General features: G+C 45.7%; 1 protein-coding gene and 1 non-coding gene across 2 annotated transcripts; both read right to left on the bottom strand.

Moving 5' to 3' along the window:
- Positions 1-4829: 4829 nt before the first annotated feature.
- On the bottom strand, positions 4830-6090 carry LOC138416163 (NEDD8-conjugating enzyme UBE2F-like). The gene is made up of 2 exons (XM_069544954.1): positions 5830-6090; positions 4830-5763 (listed from the first exon to the last, which is right to left on the bottom strand). The coding sequence occupies exons 1-2, from the start codon at positions 5975-5977 to the stop codon at positions 5420-5422; spliced, it is 492 nt and encodes a 163-aa protein (XP_069401055.1). The 5' UTR covers positions 5978-6090; the 3' UTR covers positions 4830-5419.
- A 3014-nt stretch (positions 6091-9104) lies between these two features.
- On the bottom strand, positions 9105-9176 carry TRNAC-GCA (transfer RNA cysteine (anticodon GCA)). The gene has a single exon. It is a non-coding gene; the product is annotated as a tRNA-Cys (tRNA).
- Between the last annotated feature and the right edge of the window lie 9420 nt (positions 9177-18596).

Genomic DNA, 18596 nt, shown 5'->3' with positions numbered 1-18596 from the left:
AAGAACAGCCCAGTGATCTCTTCTCCCCACCTTGAAGCCCTGGGTCTGAAGCTCTTTACAGATTGAATGAACCTCAGATTCACCCAGCAGCTGCTGTCAGGGCAAAGACTGGGGTTAGATCAACCTGAGAGGCCTACTAAGTTGATAGAAACTTCCAAAAGGTCTCTGCAGCCAGGAAACCTTGCTCCTGGATTTGTACAGAATTTGAACATGTGTGCGTCATTCTCAAGGGCTGTCAAGGAACCCCAGAGGCAGGAGGTGAGGTTGTGAGGTGTAGCCTGGGTCCTTCTGCCCAGACATCCTCCCCACCCTCCCCATTGGAAGTGCATTCTTTCCTGCCTGAGTCCTTTGTAGCATCTTCCATTCTGCAACACTCCTGCTTATCTGTTCTGCATTCCAGAAGGGCCTAGAACCCCTTCTTGGAACAAAGACATCCTGGGGGATTTGGGGAGAGTTTTGGAGTGCCATAGAGAGGTGGAATAGCACACCCATTGGGGCTGATGCTAGCAAGGGCCAGCTCATGGGGCTTCCTCCAACTAAGAGGAAGAGGCACTATCGTTCTTCCTCTGAGCTGGCCGGGGATATGGCAAAGACAGGTGCAGAGAGCAGGATGAGCATCACAGAATCTGATAAGCAGAAGCAGATATATCTTCTCATCTACTTGTTGGTAAGGACTTCAAATCATTTCCATTGTGGATCTCAATATAAATGCTTTGGAATCAGCCAGGCCTGAGCTGAAATGCCAGCTCTTCCACTCACCTCCCTGAACCCCCATTTCTTTATCCTTCCTTATCCCATCTTGCTAACTTAGCATCTGAATGGCTACTCAAGGTGAAGCACCCCTAGAAGCTATTTATACACACTAACTCATCTCATCTTCACAGCTATTCTAGAGTCTGTGAGCTCCCATCCAACCAATGAAGACACTGAGGCACAGAAAGGCTGAGTAACTTACCCCAAGTCACACAGTCAACAGACAACTGAATAGAGATTTGGATCCAAGTTGTTGTACAGCTCCAGCCTCCATACTGTGGACAATTTAGTTTGCTTCTGCAGGATTAGGTGAGAGAGCAAAGCCATGGATATTCCGTGAGTAATCATTATTACCGCTCCAAGTCATCAGCAAAGTAAATGAATCAGCACCTCCTGAGCAATGTTTTTTAAAAGTTAGAAATCCAAGTAAGCATCTTACCACCTAAAGCCCAGTGGACTATAAACTTTTTGACCATGACCCCCCCCTAAGTTGGAAAATATTCTTGAACACAGAAGCGTGCATCCCATAAATACATATACTTGTATAATTTGTATACAAATTAGTGGGATGGGGGAGCCTGGTGGGCTGCCGTCTATGGGGTCGCACAGAGTTGGACACGACTGAAGCGACTTAGCAGCAGCAGCAGTTAAACATATGCTCATTATAAAACACAAGGAAATCAGAAATTCAAAAGAAGATTGAAAAATAGAAGTTTAATCATCTGTGCTCTCCAGGAGATGATCTTGCTCACTCTACTTTGAAGACCACTGAGAAGCTCATACCTTCCATCTGGCACACAGACCTGAAGAGGGAGCCCAGCTCATCAGATTACCCCACCCCACCACACTGACTCACTCTTGATCCTTTCAGTCCAGGTTCTAAACCCAGTCATCTCCTAGTGCGGTTCCAGGGCCGGTCATAGGCAAATCTGTGAGCTCATCAAAACAGCATCTTCAGGCTCTTATTTCTGTTTCTTCCTCCCCTTATGACACCATGCTCTGTGCCCTCTCAGTGCCTGCTGGTGACACACTCCTCCTACTTGAACAAAAATATATAATTTCCATCAACCTATGTGAACTTGTCTCTCGTAGGGTTATTTGCATTTCAAACCTTATCTGTGATGAAATTCAAAAGCTCATTTTCCTCAACAGCCAAATGGCAATGAAAATTCCTCATGTAAACAAGTACTGTCACGTTTAGATGGGAAATCATGATCATGTTCAGCACAGAACCTAGAGGGCATTGAGCACCCCATACGGCATGCATGGCAATGGAGTCTGAGTCTAGAAGGGAAGACTCTATTCTTCTTTACAGGGAAGCCAAGTAAGAGAGGTATTACCATAAGATGACACATTTGTTGTTGTTCAGTTGCTAAAAGTCATGTCCAACTCTTTGCGACCCCATGGAAAGCAGCACACCAGGCTTTCTTGTTCTTCACTATCTCCCACAGTTTGCCTAAACTCATGCCCATTGAGTCAGTGATGCCATCCAACCATCTCATCCTTTGTCATGCCCTTCCCCTCCTGCCTTCAATCTTTCCCAGCATCAGGGTCTTTTCCAATGGCTCGGCTCTTCACATCAGGTAGCTCAAATATTGGAGCTTTAGCTTCAGCATCAGTACATGTAATGAACATTCACGGTTGATTTCTTTAGGCTATATCCTGCTAAACCCTACCCAAGCCAAATGATACTAGGTTGGCTGTTAACTTCCCGGATCTTCCACCCACCAAGAGACTTGGGGTGAGTGGTACCAAGATGGGGATGCTGCCTTTGGCTTCTTCATTGGAGGATGGGGTCCTAATATTGACTCCCTGTAGCTTATTCTCTCCAACCCCAGGGCACACACAGGCCTTAGCTCCCCTCCTCCCCAAAGCCCCTTTCTGCTCCTGGGCCTCCCTGACCACTCATGAGAGAGCCACTGGGCTGAGGCCAGAGACGTGGGGGAGGGAAGCTTGTCCCACGGGACTGAAGGGCAGCTGTTTATATTATAATTAAGGTTTTATAGCATAAGCTGAAATGTAGCTTGACTATTCCAACAAGGCGCTGGAGGTAATTACCACTGCTAGAGGCGTTCCCCACTGCCAATTATTTCCCTCCTTAATTGAATAACTCAGGCTGCATTGTAGAGGGGCAGGAAAAGGCAGAGGTTGCTCTGGAAGAGGAGGGCAAAAAACAGAGGCTGTTCCTTCAGAGACCATAGGACAGCTCAAAGTTTAACACACCTTTCTCCTAACATCCTTTCCCGGGAGTGTGGGATGGAGGAAAAGAACGTAGGTCCTCTAGTTAGACCATTGACTGGCTCGGGCAGATTACTTAAACTCCTTAAATTTGTTCCTTCATCCATAAAATGGGTCTAATTGAAGTGGAGACTTCACAGTACTCTTTTGATGATTAAATAAATGGTAATTATCCGGGCACACAGAGAATATCCAATAATTCTGGCTTATGGAAATGGCACCAACAGAGGGTGTTGCCATGGAGGGGGAAGTGCTTTTGTCTTCTCTAACCAGAAGGGGGAAATTGAGGCAGAAAGCACATCTCAGTCCATGTGAAAGAGCTTGGTAAGTGAGGGCTAACACCAGGTAGGAAGTGCTTACAGGGAGTAAATTCCTGTGAGTTGTAAAGGAAAGGGCCCTTCCCAAAGAGGTTAGACAGGTCCTGAGACGTCCAGTCCCCAGGAGGGTCCACTGCCCTCTCCCCCTTCTCTGTGGCTACACAAAGTGCCCAGCATTGGGCACAGAAACCTGGTCACTTCCCCAGATCCAAGCAAACCTGTGGTTAATATCACATACGTTTGCGGAACACTTTCTCCTTTTTAAATATTATTCTACTCCCACATATGCTATCTCTTTTAATTCTCATAAGCACCTTGAAAAGAAAAGTATCATTCCTGGTTAATAATCTAGGACATGGGGGCCAAGTGAGATTAAATAAAGAGCATAAGTCAATCAAGGGCTAAAACGCAGGTCTTCTGCCTCCAACTTCCCCGCTGCTCCGTGGGGGGAGGGGCAAGTGTACTCCCACTCCCTTCGCCAAGTCCAGATTCTTGGCCATTGAGATCACAGAGTGTGTTTCAAACATCTCAAAAGTCAGAGATGAGAGTGAGTCTCAAAATTTGGTGCATGTTGGAGTCTCTTGGGGAATGTGTTTGCAAATTCATATTCCAAAGCCACCCTCCCAGGGATTCTGACTACCTGGGTCTAAGACAGGCCCAGGAATCTGAAATTATAATCCCTGAGTCTTTCTGGTTTCAGTGGTTCAAAGGTCACCCTCTGAGAAACACTGGACTGAGAGAACTCAGTGGGTACCTAAGAGGGGACCTCTGAAGTACCACCGATTTGACCTCAGTTAGTTGACTTAAACTTTCTGAACATTAGTTTCCTTAAATGCAAATAAAGACAATAATATTTACCTATGATTATCTTGTGAGAATTAAATGAAATAATGCATGTAAGGTGCTGAGCATGATGGCCAACACATGTAAAGTGCTCAGCTATGTTGGTAATTATTAACATTATTGGGGCTGTTGTCATTAATATTGAAATACAGCTAAGCCTGGTGCTACTCAAAGGATATGTTACTATAGCTTAAAACTTTATCATCTTAAAGGAAATCAGTCCTGAATCTTCATTGGAAGGACTGATGATGAAGCTGAAACTCCAATACTTTGGCCACCTGAGGCAAAGAACTGAGTCATTTGAAAAGACCCTGATGCTGGGAAAGATTGAAGGCAGGAGGAGAAGGGGACGGCAGAGGATAAGATGGTTGGATGGCATCACCAACTCGATGGATATGAGTTTGAGTAAACTCTGGGAGTTGGTGATGGACAGGGAGGCCTGGCGTGCTGCAGTCCATGGGGTTGTAAAGAGTCAGACACAAATGAGTAACTGAACTGAACTGAACTGAAAACCTAATCATTTGGAGTCATTAAGTCTATAGAAAATTGGGTTACATAAGGGACATCAGTAGGATTTGATAAATTTAAATCATTTTTTTTTTCATATTTTCTTTGTATTTCTCCATAGTTGCTTGACCCAACATCTGTCTGCTCTATACAATGAAGATACAAACTAAATGAGAATAGAAAAAAATAATTAAAGCATTAAATTGTACAAATTACAAATCTGTTCCAAAATATACTTACATTAAATAAAATACGCATTTCAGTAAGAGATCTACAGTGAATGACTCTGCATTCTGGGAAGCTTCACGACACCTAGGCAGGGCCGACATTCGTGGGAGGAGCTAAGAGACTTCGCACCAATCACAGTTTGTAGCGGGTTTCTGACGGCCAATCTGCGGGCTACACTGAGCATCAGCATCACCTGCGCGGGACTGACGGGGGAGGGGAGAAGCAGCTCTAGCCTCGACGCTGAGTTCATTCTCATCAACAGCCTATACAGTACAGTTTCAAAAAAGTAAACATGTTAAGGTAAGCAGACAACTCTTTAGAACCCCAGACACATTTTCTGGCTGTATTTATGTGGAACTCTCCGGCTACAATGGGCGGTCGTGAAGAGGTTCTTCCTCAGGACAACACGGTCACAGGACTCGGAGGAGCCAGCGGGACTGAGGGGAGCTGAAGATCGGGGAGAGGCTCCTCTGGTTTCGGGTGGAGCCCATCTTCTCACGCACAGTCCGCGGCCCTGCAGTCCTCTCCCCGTATCATCTGGCATAGCGCTTAATGTAGTCCTCCACTTTATTCCGGAAGTCCTCCTTGTCTCGCAAATGATGTTCCGCAGCTTCAATATTCAGTGGATCATCAAAATTCAACAGATCAGTAAACAAAGAGTTTAATCCCCACACAACATCCTTCAGCGTCCTTGTGGGGGCCCAGCCGGTGCCGTCGATCGAGTGTTCTCTCAGTAAGCTGAGACATATCTCACCGGTCTCGGTGATGTTGGGGTGCCAGATCCTGGTCAAGCATTTCACTTTGGGAGGCACCATGTTGTATGCGTCAGGAACTTCAGTTTCAAACTGAAATTTTCCACCCTGGTAGTAACCCTCATCTGGGGTGACAGTTAGCTGAAAGCAATGAAGCTTGTTTGGATCAGGAAAATGCACTTTACACGTACAAGGTAAATTAGCTTCAAGTTCTGCAACCTCTTTAACAAGCAGCCTGTCCCTCACAGACACCCGCCGAGTGGAGTCAGAGGCTGTGGCTGATGCCCGGGACCCTTTGAGACCATCATCCCGCTTCAGCTTGCTTGCCAGCGTCAGCATCGCTGCTGCCTTTTTCCTGGGCACCCCGAGACAGGCGAGGCGGGCCCCGCACCCAACACCATGCCCCAGCCGGCCGGCGGCAGCGAGACGCGGCCCCTCACAGCCAGCACCGGCTCCGGCTAAATCATTTTTAAATGAGTGACTCAGTTATACTCATTTAGTTGCCTGGGGGTGGGATGCTGGTAGACATGCAACTATTCGGACAAACAGTAGTTTGTTCTCTAATTTGCAGATGCTGATGAACAGTAGGACAGGGAGGCAATTGGTGGATAAGCCAAGAAGGATTTCTCGAGAATTGGCTTTCAATTGATGTGCTCGGCACTTTCAATCGACAGCAGAAAGCACTGATGTGGACAAGAACATTGGGACCTGTCCCCAGCCACACCAAATTCCTCCTAATTATCCCCATTCTCTGACACTTTAGCAAGTGCCTCTGAGGACCCCCGTTGTTATTTAGTCTCTATGTCTGCCCAACTCTTTGCAACCCCATGGACTGCAGCCTGCCAGGCCCTTCTGTCCATGGGATTTCCCAGGCAAGAATACCAGAGTGGGTTGCCATTTCCTTCTCTAGGGAAGGCAGCGGTTGAATCCATGTTGGACCCAGAAGTTGAACCCATATCTCCTGCATTGGCAGGCAGATTCTTTACCTCTGAGCCACCAGGGAAGCCCATTCTGGGAACCCCAGGTGCCTTCAAATAGGTCTGATGTCTGAGCAGAAGGGGACTCTGTTCTCCTTCTGGGAAAAGCTTGCCCTGAGGCTGTCCTACAAAGTCCTAGGACAGCTTCCTTCTGGAGGAAAGAAGAAGAAAGAGCAGAAGAGAGTAAAATAAATGGAGCTAAAGTGGACATGAACTTGAGCAAATTCTGGGAGATAATGGAGGACAGGGAAGCCTGATGTGCTGTAGGCCATGGGGTTGCAAAGAGTCAGACACAGCTTAGTGATTGAACCACAACGACAAGAGACGACCTAAGACAGTCTGTCTGTCTCCCAGTCTCCTTTGCGCCTCTGAGGCGGGAAGTGGCGGTGTCAGCAAGGACTACAAGGCTCCCTCACCCGACCATGGGGGCCTGGACTTCATCAGAGAGCCTCTCAGAAATCTATCATTTCACCCGGTCCCCCTCCCTCCCACATGTTACTGTGGCCAACTAGACACATGAAGCCAAATTTCTGATTAGAGAAGGCCCAGAGACCTTCTCAGGTGCATTCTGGCATCTCAGGAGCTGTGTCCAGAGAGAGGACCCTTAGCATTTGCACAACCCAGTGGGATGGGGACAGGCGGGCATCACCGCTGAGTGGAAGGCTTCAGCCTCCACCCTCCCTTTGGAAACCTGGACCTCACAGGACATTTCTGGGTGGCAAAAATCTACTCCAGAGAGTTGCCTTATGTTTAAGCTATGTGGGCAGCAGCCTGCGTATTGGGAATTGAGAGCCCCTGAAAAATCTTACCCCCAAAACCCCTTCCCTCCAGGTAATGGGATTTCTCTCTCCAAAATGGTCCTCTCGTGGCCCAACATAGTCAGTCCCTCTCCACCCTTTAGGATCTAAGACCCCACGGTGACCCAGGAGCAGAAAGCGTCCTGCCGTGGGGAAAAGGCTACAGAACCTGAGACTTGAGTCAGTCTCCTGCTGAGATTTCTCTAGAATACTGTCTCCCTTTTCTGGGGACAATCCTTTAAGACCTTCACTTGTCTGTGCCACCTGCTCATCTCTGAATCCCGTGTGATGCCAGCTCGGTACTGGGCACACAGAGGGCTCATGAATGGATGAACAACACAGAGGGGCTCAGGGAGCACCAACTGGGGGAGGGGAGCAGCATGTTGGTTCCCGGCCTCCCATTGCCCCCGTGGAAGCCCAGAAGGAAGGAGACACTGTAAAGAAAAGGCTGTTAATGTTTTACCCAAAGTCCAGCTCCACAGTAACGTTCTTTGTTTGTGCTAACTGGTGGCAGCAAGTGAGGTAAAAGCCCATGCTTGCCTGGAAATCTGCCGCCTTCTCTATAAAAAGAGTCAAGACTGCCTCTATAGTTCAGTCCTTGTTTTCTCTCCCTTCTCCTGTATCCGTGTCTATAATCTGGTCCTCTCCCAGGTCCAAACAACTTAACCAACCAGCGTCAGCTAGGTGCCCGGCAATATACCTTGCCCCTTGTCTGTTTCCTTCCCCATTACCCCCCTACCCCCAAGCTAAAAGGGCAGCAGATTAATAAAGCCACCTTCCCCAGCCCACTCAGATCTCAGTTTTCAGAGATGATTCATATCCTCGGAGGTAAAACGATCGGGAATAGGAAATGCACAGGTGATACTGCTGCTTCAAACATGACAGGGCTGGGCAGGATGGAGGTTGCCTGCTTCACCAAGAGAGTGGAGCTGGGAGAGGCTGCCCTCAATGGGGAATTTTATATTTGATTTAATATGATCATTTGGGGAATAGAAGGCGATAGTTCTCTTAATTTCCCTCAAGAAGAAACTTCTCCATGATAGGTCTGTCTGCTCTTGATGAGTTATTAACCTCCCAAAGGAAAACATCAAGGTTGCATTCAGGCACTAAAACACTGCTGGACACAGGAAGTGCCCCTGTTGGTCAGCCAGTTGCTCGTGGTCAGGAACTTTCGCTGGTGACCCAGGGGTCAATGTCTTACCATCCGCTGTGTGTCCTCTGACCACTCAACAGCGTTTGACAGTACACACTCCTGCTGTCCTGCTTGAAGAGCTTTCTTTATTTGGTTTCCAGGGACTCCTGGCTTTCTCCTGATAGCCCAGACACTCCTTTGCTGAGTCTTCCTCCTCTTCCTAATTCTTAGTAGTTGAAGTAACTCAGACTCAGTCCTTGGAACTTTTTAATTCTACTTTTCTTTGTCATCTGTCTCACTTGTGGAGATAAGGATCTGGTTGCATCATAAGAAACATCTGATCGTTAATCTTTTTCACCTATGGAAATGGAGATGTCACTGGTCCCACCTAATGCTAAGTCTATGTGTGTGTGTGTGTGTGTGTGTGTGTGTGTGTGAAATCGCTCAGTCGTGTCTGACTCTTTGTGACCCCGTGGACTGTAGCCCGCCAGGCTCCTCTGTCCATGGGATTCTCCAGCAAGAATACTGGAGTGGGTTGCCATTTCCTTCTCCAGGGGATCTTCCCAGCCCAGGGATCGAACCCGGGTCTCCTGCATTGCAGGCAGACGCTCTATCCTCTGAGCCAGCAGGGAAGTCATGCTGAGTCTATAACTGCCAAATCCCTACCTGTATGTCCACCCCTGACCTCTTCTTTTGCTCCAGGCTCACTTATCCAACTGCCTACTTGACCCCTCCTCTTGGATGGCTAATAGACCTCTCCGCACTAACCGAAGCAGTTCAGAGCAGGAATCCAGGCTTCCCTGCCATGTTTGGTCCTCTCCCAGTTCCCTCACCTCAGCTAAGGGACAAGTCACTCTTTCAATTGTTCAGGTCAAAAATCTAGCAGGCACCCTCTCTTTTTCTCACTTGCTCCAGAATTAAATTCTTCTACCTCTAACCTCACATCTCACATCTTCACTCCTAGCACCCTGTAGCTGTTGCCTGGATTTGTGTAGCAGCATCCTAACTGGTTTCTGCTTGGACTCTTGGACAGCTATAATCTAGTCTCTCTTCAGCAACTGTCACTGCGATCCTCCCAAAGCATAGAGTCATATCACGCAATTCTCCCCACCCAAACCCCAACCCCAGATCTTCCAGACACACTCAAAATGAAATCTAAACCCCTTGAAGTAAAGTGAAGTGAACTGAAGTCGCTTAGTCGTGTTCAACTCTCTGCGACCCCATGGACTGCAGCCTACCAGGCTCCTCTGTCCATGGGATTTTCCAGGCAAGAGTACTGGAGTGGATTGCCATTTCCTTCTCCAGATCTAGACCCCTTACCCTGCCAATTTTCTGGCCTCTGCCTGTCTCTCTAGCCTCCATCCACTTCACCTTCTTGACTCAGCTGTCAATCAAGGCCTTTGTACCTCCCATTTTCTCTGCCCCTGACATCTTCACGCCATTCCTTCAAGTGTCTATTCAGACATCACCTCCTCTAGGAAGGCTGTCCCAGACCATCTTATTCTCATGTAACAGCCTACTTCACCTACCAGGTGATACAAATCACCTGAGCAGCATGGGGGTCCCCATGCTTTATCCCTTCTGGGTTCTGGGTACGTGGGTCTGAGTGAGAGCCCAGGGATCCAGCTTTTTAAGAAGCCCTTCAGGAATTCTGATGTAAGCGGTTCATTCTGTGGGAAACACCATCTAGAAAATGATGGGAATGTTCCTAGAGGAGAGTTAGTGATCACTCCCAGCCATGCTTCCTTCTCTAAAGGCAGAGCGAGCGGCAGTGCCACTTTTAGGAGGATTTAAGCACATCAGATAACACATGATAAAAAGGAGGAAATATTGCCCTGATGCTCACAAGTGGATGGTAGATACTAAGACATTTTTTTTTCCTTTGGCTAATAATCTTGTTTTAAAAAAATATTTTAAATTTAAATTGGAGGATAATTGCTTTACAATGTTGTGTTAGTTTTTGCTGTAAGACAATGTGGATCAGCCAAAAGTATACATATATCCCCTCCCTCTGGAGCCACCTTCCCACCCGATCCCAACCCTCTGGGTCATCATGGACTACTGAGTTAAGGTCCCTGTGCTATACTGCAGGCTGATAATCTTCATATTTTTCTTTTCCCTGGGGAATAAGTCACTCCCCATACCATGACTTGCCATCAACAAAATAACGAGGCTTTCTCAGGCAAACTTTTCTCCTGTAAATGGCTTTCTAGGACACCCCCACCTGCTGTTTCCTCTAAACACCGTTTAGAGGTGGTGGTGGTCAGCAGTTAAGACTCCACACTTGCAATGCAGGGGCCGTGGGTTCAATCCCTGGTCAGAGAACTAAGATCCCACGTGCCCCACGTTGTGGCCAAAATAAATAAGGAAATAAAAGTGAAAAAAATTTACTATTTAGCTTCTAAGGCTCTAATTTTGAGGAAATTCCTTTCTCTCAGAATAAATGAGAGTCATCAAATGTTACTGCTGAAACAGGACTTTGGGAGAAGTCTATCCAGGATGACCACTCTACAGACAGGGAGGCCAGATAGCTGACTAGTTACAGAGACTGGATCCAATCTTCCAGGGATGGGTGTGCCCATGTGAGCAGACCACATAGACCCACAGTTCACAGAGCACCCAGCGTGTCCCTTCTCCCTGCAAGGCCACATCACACAAGTAAGCTGACCCTGCAGGCATGTCTAGACTCTTTTCACTGGATTTCCCATTAAAGAGATGCTGGAACATTTTTTTTTTTAATCTCCAGAAATAAATGGATATATCATATAGCAAAAATACAGCAAAGAGGCTGGAAAAATCCTCTGTGCACATATTTTTTAAAGTTATAAATAAACAGGATAGTTAGAAACCAGATTAAACTCCCAATTTGAAAACGGGAAGTGGAAGATAAAAGCCCAGACCTACTCGTGACTTCCGCTCTGGCTCAATGGAGAATCCTCTCCCGGCTACACAAGCCCTATGGACTTTGATAGAATCGTGGCCTTTCAGGACTGGAAAAGATTGCAGAGATCAGAGACTGTCTAGGCCAACTTCTAACATTGGAGATGGGGAAACTGAAGCTCAGAATTGTGCTTGCTCGAGGTCACACAGTTCGAATGTGTTAATCAACCAGGGCTATTCTTCCAGCCACTGAAGGAACCACAATGGATGGGTTATTCCTTCTCAGGCAAAGAAAACTTATTACCTAATAGTTTGATGTCTTTTCTGTATGGTATAAAAACTCAAACGAATCACTTAGTAGGGAAATGTAATCACAGTTTTTAATTAACATAAAGTCTCTGCAACATTTTTTGGTTGTTGTTATATTACTTCTACACAGTGTAAATCAATTAGGTGAAATGGGCTAGTGGATCAGAGTGGAGGTCAGTCCCTGGATGAGTAATTGCTCTGTTGCTGAGATTAACACCTTCTCATGCTATTAGGACTGCTGATGTATCTTGCAGTCTTTATAAAGACTACAATTTAGAGACTATCCATTCCAGCTGTCTCCATTTCTGCAGCCTCCTACATGCAAACAATTGTTGCACTAAGTGCTGCATTTAATTAAAGGCCCTTCCCCTGTCATGGGTATAGTCAGAGGAAAGACAAGAGACCTCATTTGTCTAAGAAACACACACACACACACACTTCTTACTGGTGATTAGTTAGCCTTAAAGCAATCAGGATTTAAAGTCAGGGAGGCCGCCAAAGAAGGATAAGATATTGATGACTTTTGAATTGGAAATTGCGAAGTGTACATCACCCTTCCTTACAGGACTTAGTAACAAGCCACAAATGAAGAATATGACCCTGGGTTTCTTCTCACTTTAAAGGATCACTTTTCAAAGATTGGCTTTCTCTGCCTCTTCCCAAAAGACTGACCAAGCCTCTCACCCGAATTGTGTTCAACTACTAGATTCTGGGGTGAGAGGCCTGAATTCAGTGATGGATGGGACAGGTTGGGTGAGGCATGGACGAAGGCATTCAAGTTGGTTATAATACTGCAAAGAAATTCATCTACAATGTAGCTTTGCTTCCACTTTAACAAAGGGAAGCTTTTCCTGGGATAGTTCTTACTAGAATAGGAGACAACCAAAAAAAATCAAACCGGCAACAAATAATTTTACCATTACCAGGTAATATGTGTTAATTGCTCAGTTTATATACTCAGAATGACATACCATTAGAGACTGTGTATGCATTGTAACTAGAGCATTAATAAATTTAAAATGTGCCTATTAGGATGACAGCTTTGGAGGTGCAAAGGAATAACAGTTATCACTTGGCAGAAGCCGATCTCACCCCATCTGCCGAGACTTTGCATACATTTTCAGCTTCCTGAGCAATGATTAGGCCTGTCAGAACCTCTTTAACCTTCTAACTGCTGGTCCCCACTGGCCGTAATTAGAGACTAATGAATTCAGAAGATGCGGGCCGTGAGGAAAACTGCCTTGACAGTTTGTGTACAAATTAAGCCCCAATTACTTCATGCATCTTTTGCATCGCTGATACAAGTCTCTGTTATTATTTTTGAATATGGTCATTTTAGCAGAAACGAAGAACTTGGCTAATGTATTTTGTCATTTTTATGGCTCGTCATAAAGAAAAAACATACTGGGCGGGTCATGAATATGTGAAATAAACTACAGCGGATTATAAAAAGAAATTAATTTTCCTCTTGGGAATACCCTGCCACCCTTTTATCCCCCCTGGTGGATATGCTTATTAACATGGTTATTGTTATTCAGATAATATCTGCCATGGAAGGAGCCTGACTAACCAGCAGGTTGTTAGGCTCAGGTTTAGACCTCGAGTAAGGAGCATTTGAAGAAGGAAATGGCAATCCATTGCAGTACTATTGCCTGGAAAATCCCACGGACAGAGGAGCCCGGTAGGCTACAGTCTATGGGGTCACAAAGAGTCGGACACGACTGAGCGACTTCACTTTCACAAGGAGCATTTGAAAGTGCTGTCTCCCACCTTTCCTCCTGGCTCTAAAGACTGCGTGGCGTGTGCTGGCAAGAAACTGTCGTCTGCCTTTACCTGCCCTGCACCGTCCGTGGCCATGGCAAACGTCTGTAACTCCAAAAGGTGTGACTTTAAACCAGTACAAAGCTTCAATGTCACATTCCCTTCAAAACTCTTGAAATGATATTTAATCTTGTCTCGGTCCCCATGGGTCAACCCAACCAGATAGTCAATCTCAATCATTTGGGGGAGCCCTTCCCTTACTCTGTGAGGTCACATGAGAATCCTGGCTTCAACGTCCCCAGAAAGGCAGAGGGGGAGGTGGTCATTTGTACAGGATGGTCATCACTTTTATGGCCTTCATTTAGCTGTAAGACGCTACTGCTGAGAGCTGGTCCTGCCATCTGTCTGTGGGCCCTACTTCTCCAGGGAGCTCAGAGATTCCCTAGGCCAGCCGTCTCTCCCACTGAAAACAAGTCTTCTGCAGCCATCCTCCACTGATGTTCCTGTGTGCTGAGGGACTCCTGTCTCTGCCCCCTGCCCCTGTTCTGCACTGATTTCAGAGAAAGTTAAAACTCTCTCTTCTGTCCCACCTCCTCAGCTCAAAGCACTTCCCTCCATCCCCTCCCGGGGTAGGTGGAATAATCCTCTCCCACCCAAGCAGCTACTTCCTAATCCCTAGAACCAGAGGCTATGGTATTTTACATGGTAAAAGGGAATTTGCAGATGTGCTAAATAAAGCATCTTGAGATGAGCAGATTAGCTGGGTGGGCTCAATTTAATCACAAGAGTCCTTATAAGAGGGAAGCAGGAGGATTAGAATCAGCGGGAGGGGATGTGAAAACTGAAGCAAGAGGTTGGCATGATGAAGGAGGCGGCCATAAACTAAGGAAGGCAGGGGACTTCTAGAAGCCACAAAAGGCCAGGAAACTGATCTAAGCCTCCTGTAAGTCTCCAGAGGGACCTCCTCGGTGGCTCCATGGAAAAGAATCTGCCTGCCAAGCAGGAGACACAGGTTCAGTCCCTGGGTCAGGAAGATCCGCTAGAGAAGGGAATGGCTACCCACTCCAGTATTCTTGCCTGAGAAATCCCATGGACAGAGGAGCCTTGCGGGCTACAGTCCATGAAGATCTCAAAGGAGTCGGAAACAACGTAGTGACTAAACAAGAACCCAGAGGGAACCAGCCTTGCTAATGCTTTGCTTGTAGACTTTGGACCTCCAGAACTGGAAGAGTATAAATATGCGCTTTTTAAGCCACTAAATGTGTGGTAATTTGTTACTGCAGCAATAGGAAACTAGGTTGCCAACAGCATATTGTAATGGTGGCTCTGAGTTCTGATTATTAAAGAGAAAGGCTAAATAAAAACTTGGGCCATGGCCTTAACATTGACTGAGACTACTCAGCCATAAAAAGGAATTTGAATCAGCTGTAGTGAGGTGGATGAACTTAGAGCCTCTTATACAGAACGAAGTAAATCAGAAAGAGATAAACAAGTATTATATATTAACGCATATATATGGAATCGAGCAAAAGGACACTGATGAACCCGGCGGAGAACAGTCTTCTGAACATAGCAGGGGAAGGTGAGGGTAGGACAGATTAAGCAAGCAGCCTTGGCCTATATACACTATCATGTGTAAAATAGTGGAAAGTTGCCGTCTAATGCAGGGAGCCCAGCCTGGTGCTCTATGATGCCCTAGAGGGGTGGGAGGAGGGAAGGGAGGGAGGCTCAAGAGCAAGAGGACATACACATAATTATGACCGATTCAAGTTGTTGTATGGCAGAAAGTAACATAACATTATAAAGCAATTTCCTGCCAATTAAAAACACACACACACACACTGACTCAGAAACTCACTTCACTACAGAGATTTATTAAAAAGCAATACTTAGAGCAAGCATAATATCAATTTCTTTAACATTGATCTATTTTACCGTGAAAATGTGGTGTGAATGGCCACAGCATAGCTTCTCCTGGCTCAAAAGGATTCATGCCAGGTGGGGTGGTTTCCATTATTCTCAGGGTGTGCAACAAAAGATTAGGTTAACCACATGAAATTGCTGATATTCAACTGTTTTTGACTTACTGAAACAGCAGTTTCATATGGTTCAACTGAGAATAATATGGTTCGCTCAAGAGCAGAAGACGATGCTATTCGTTGAGTATGTTGCAGATTTGCCAGAGAAACTAACCTTGTGGACTCTTCTTTTCCTTAAACATGGTAGCAGGTCAGATTCAAAATTCCTATAGAGAAAGTAAAAACTAAAATAGACAAAAGTTACACAATTAGCATACTGCCTTCACACTTGGATATCCTGTTTCTGGCTTTGTCTGGTCACTGATATAAAACCCATGTTGCAGAGTTGACTGCTGCTAGCTGTCGAAAGCCAATGGGATCATAGTCCTTCCCTACTTGAGCGCCATGCAAGTGTAGCCCAGGTGTGTGTGGTGATAGACACTAGCTATCCACCGCTAGCCGCAGAGGGCATCTCATTAGCAAATTTCCCTTAAGTCTATTCTCACTGATTTTGCACAAAAATTTCTCTAATCACCATTCAGAAGCTTTGCCAAAGACAGTTTATGAACACTTGGATAGTTTACAAATAAAAATGATAAGATGTGTATACACAACTGCAGCTAAGCAATGTCCAAAACAGCATGATCTCAGAAACACCCATAGCGGCCAAACACTCAGTAGCTGAAATTCCCATCATTTAATATTCTCCTTAATTAAGGGTTTGAGGGCTTAATAAAATTTCAGGTATGTCATATGGAAGAGTTACCACATACTTTTATAGCCAGATATTATTTGCACCTTAGTGTGAATTGTTTAGTGTATCAGCTATTTTGATAATCTGATATGATAATACACAATACATAGTTAGGGGTAAGTAGTAGGGGTAGGTAAGGGGTAAGGGGTTAGGGGTAAGTAGGGGTAAGCAAGTGAGTGGAAAGATCTCTATCCCAGGATAAGTTTAACTGGTATGTCACCAAGGAGGGCCTATGGTCGTTGGAATTAAGGGCAGTGGATCGCAGAGAATGGAGATTCCAGAATAGTAGATATTCGATCAAGTGTTCCTATATCACAATGTGCATAAAGTTCAACTCTTTTTCATGTTGGGTAGGCTGCCAGCCCTGTAAAAGCTGCATATTTCAGAGGAATGGATCTTCTGAGCCATCTAGACACAGGTGGGTCATCTGAAGTCAAGGCACTGTGATGAACATCTACTAAGAATTCATGCGGGACACTTAGCACCACCACACAGAGGAGACATGCGAAAACCCAAGAGGAGGATCAAGGGTCCCATGTTGCACTCACTTGCATTTGAATAATTTTTTTCTAGCGATATTTTGGAAATAGGTTTACAAAGGAATAGACTCAGCCTAGTGGAAAAGTATGCCCAGAGACCTGGCCTGCTGTGACAAGGCATAGATGCCACTGACTCCATGCTTCTCATAGACCTGGCCTTCCCATGAACTCTGAACTTGGCCACTGCTTGATAGGATGGCAATGAAAAGGTTAGAGTTGGGGAGGGGGTCAAGGCACAGCTCCCTAACTTTCTTTGGACAAGCTCTACGGAGGGCTGAGGAGAAGACGGAAGACTAAATGACATAGTCCAGAGCTGTTTGCTAGATTCACAGAATGCAGGATGAAGACTGTGACCCAGAACAGCCAAACCATGACCACTTTTCCCCAGTCTGTGACGATGGAGATAAAGCAGGCTCCCACTCCTTCGCTAAACGCTTGGTACTTAACTGGCCACTCGAGACACTGCTCATGTAATCACATCTTCATGAAGATGGACTTGAACTTCAAGAATTGATATTGCAGGCTGGGGTCAGAAAACTACACCCCATGGCTACTGAGAGCACTGAGTTCTTAGACAGTTCCCAGCAAGCCAGGTGTTATACCTTCATTCTCCTTCTAGGAAAATGAAAATTATCTCAGATAGTTTCTACTCAAACCTGGGATCATTCATTCATTTGTTAGACTAACATTTGATAGACTCCTGATTGACCTCGGGCGCTGATGGAGCCCTGCGGTAATGCCCGCACCCCCATGCTGCCTGGAATCTGGAAGAGCTTCTTTTTGCGCCTGTTCAATTGCCCAGCTTCACCTCTTGGTTCTGAGACTTCCAAGCTTAGTCGACCTAGGATCTTTCACCTGGCCCCTCCATACTCTGGCACCACCCTGCCAGAAACATTATCCAATTCCAGGCTAATAGGCTCCTCAAGCACCGATGTCAAGCGAGAAGTGGCAACATACATGCTGTGTACTGTGTCAGATTTCAATTCTATTTCAGCCACGGGAATGTGTGATAAGCCAGGGCAGCCTGCTACTGTGTGGTGTGTGTGTGTGTGTGTATACTCAGTTATATTTGACTCTTTGCAACTTCAAGGACAATAGCCCACCAGGGTCCTCAGTCCATGGGATTTCCCAGGCAAGAATACTGGAGTTTGCCATGTCCTACTCCAAGGGATCTTCTACCCACGTCTTTTGTGTCTCTTTTACATTGGCAGGCAGTGGATTTTTTAGGACTGCACCACCAGGATGAGAAGCTTTTGACTGCATTCAGGCTATATTCATTTTGAGAACATACCAAGGATTTTCTCTCAGAAAGGCTCATATAACCTCTGGGTTAGCTTCTGAATTATAGATCAAATTACCATAACTTCTTTCAGTGGAGGGGAATGTCAGCTTCACCCTAACTGTGTTTAAATGAATTCAAGTGTGATTGGTCAGTAATGGTTTACTATGAAAAAGCAAAGAATGTTCACCATGATGCTGGACCAATCAGAGCCATAGTATGGATGTTCCATAACTGCCCTCACAGATCATCCTTTCTAACGCTGTTCAAATCCATCTCCTTACTGTGTTGTTACAAGTTCTTTTATCTCTTAAAAGCATCCTCCTTCAAGGAAGGAGACTGTTTGTTCATTTGAGTAACTATCTAGTGGTTCTGGATTTACCTATAGCAAAGTCTTCAAAATACACTGTAAAATCAATTAACATATATCCTTAGCAATGAACATATTCTTAACAGTTAAAATATATCTTTAACATTAGTGCCTTTGTAGGGATGGGGAGATAACAGCCACT

The sequence above is a fragment of the Ovis canadensis genome, chromosome 12, assembly GCF_042477335.2.
Source record: "Ovis canadensis isolate MfBH-ARS-UI-01 breed Bighorn chromosome 12, ARS-UI_OviCan_v2, whole genome shotgun sequence".
In the NCBI taxonomy this organism is placed as follows: domain Eukaryota; kingdom Metazoa; phylum Chordata; class Mammalia; order Artiodactyla; family Bovidae; genus Ovis; species Ovis canadensis.
Note: the sequence above shows the minus strand (reverse complement) of the source record. Positions and strands in the feature narration are given on the sequence as shown.

Bases quoted from the DNA above. Each gene is read 5' to 3' on its own strand.
- LOC138416163 (XM_069544954.1), bottom strand. From the start codon at position 5,977: ATGCTGACGCTGGCAAGCAAGCTGAAGCGGGATGATGGTCTCAAAGGG. The intron at 5,764-5,829 runs GTACGTGTAAAG...CTGTCACCCCAG, and splicing joins ACTTGAAGCTAATTTACCTT to ATGAGGGTTACTACCAGGGT.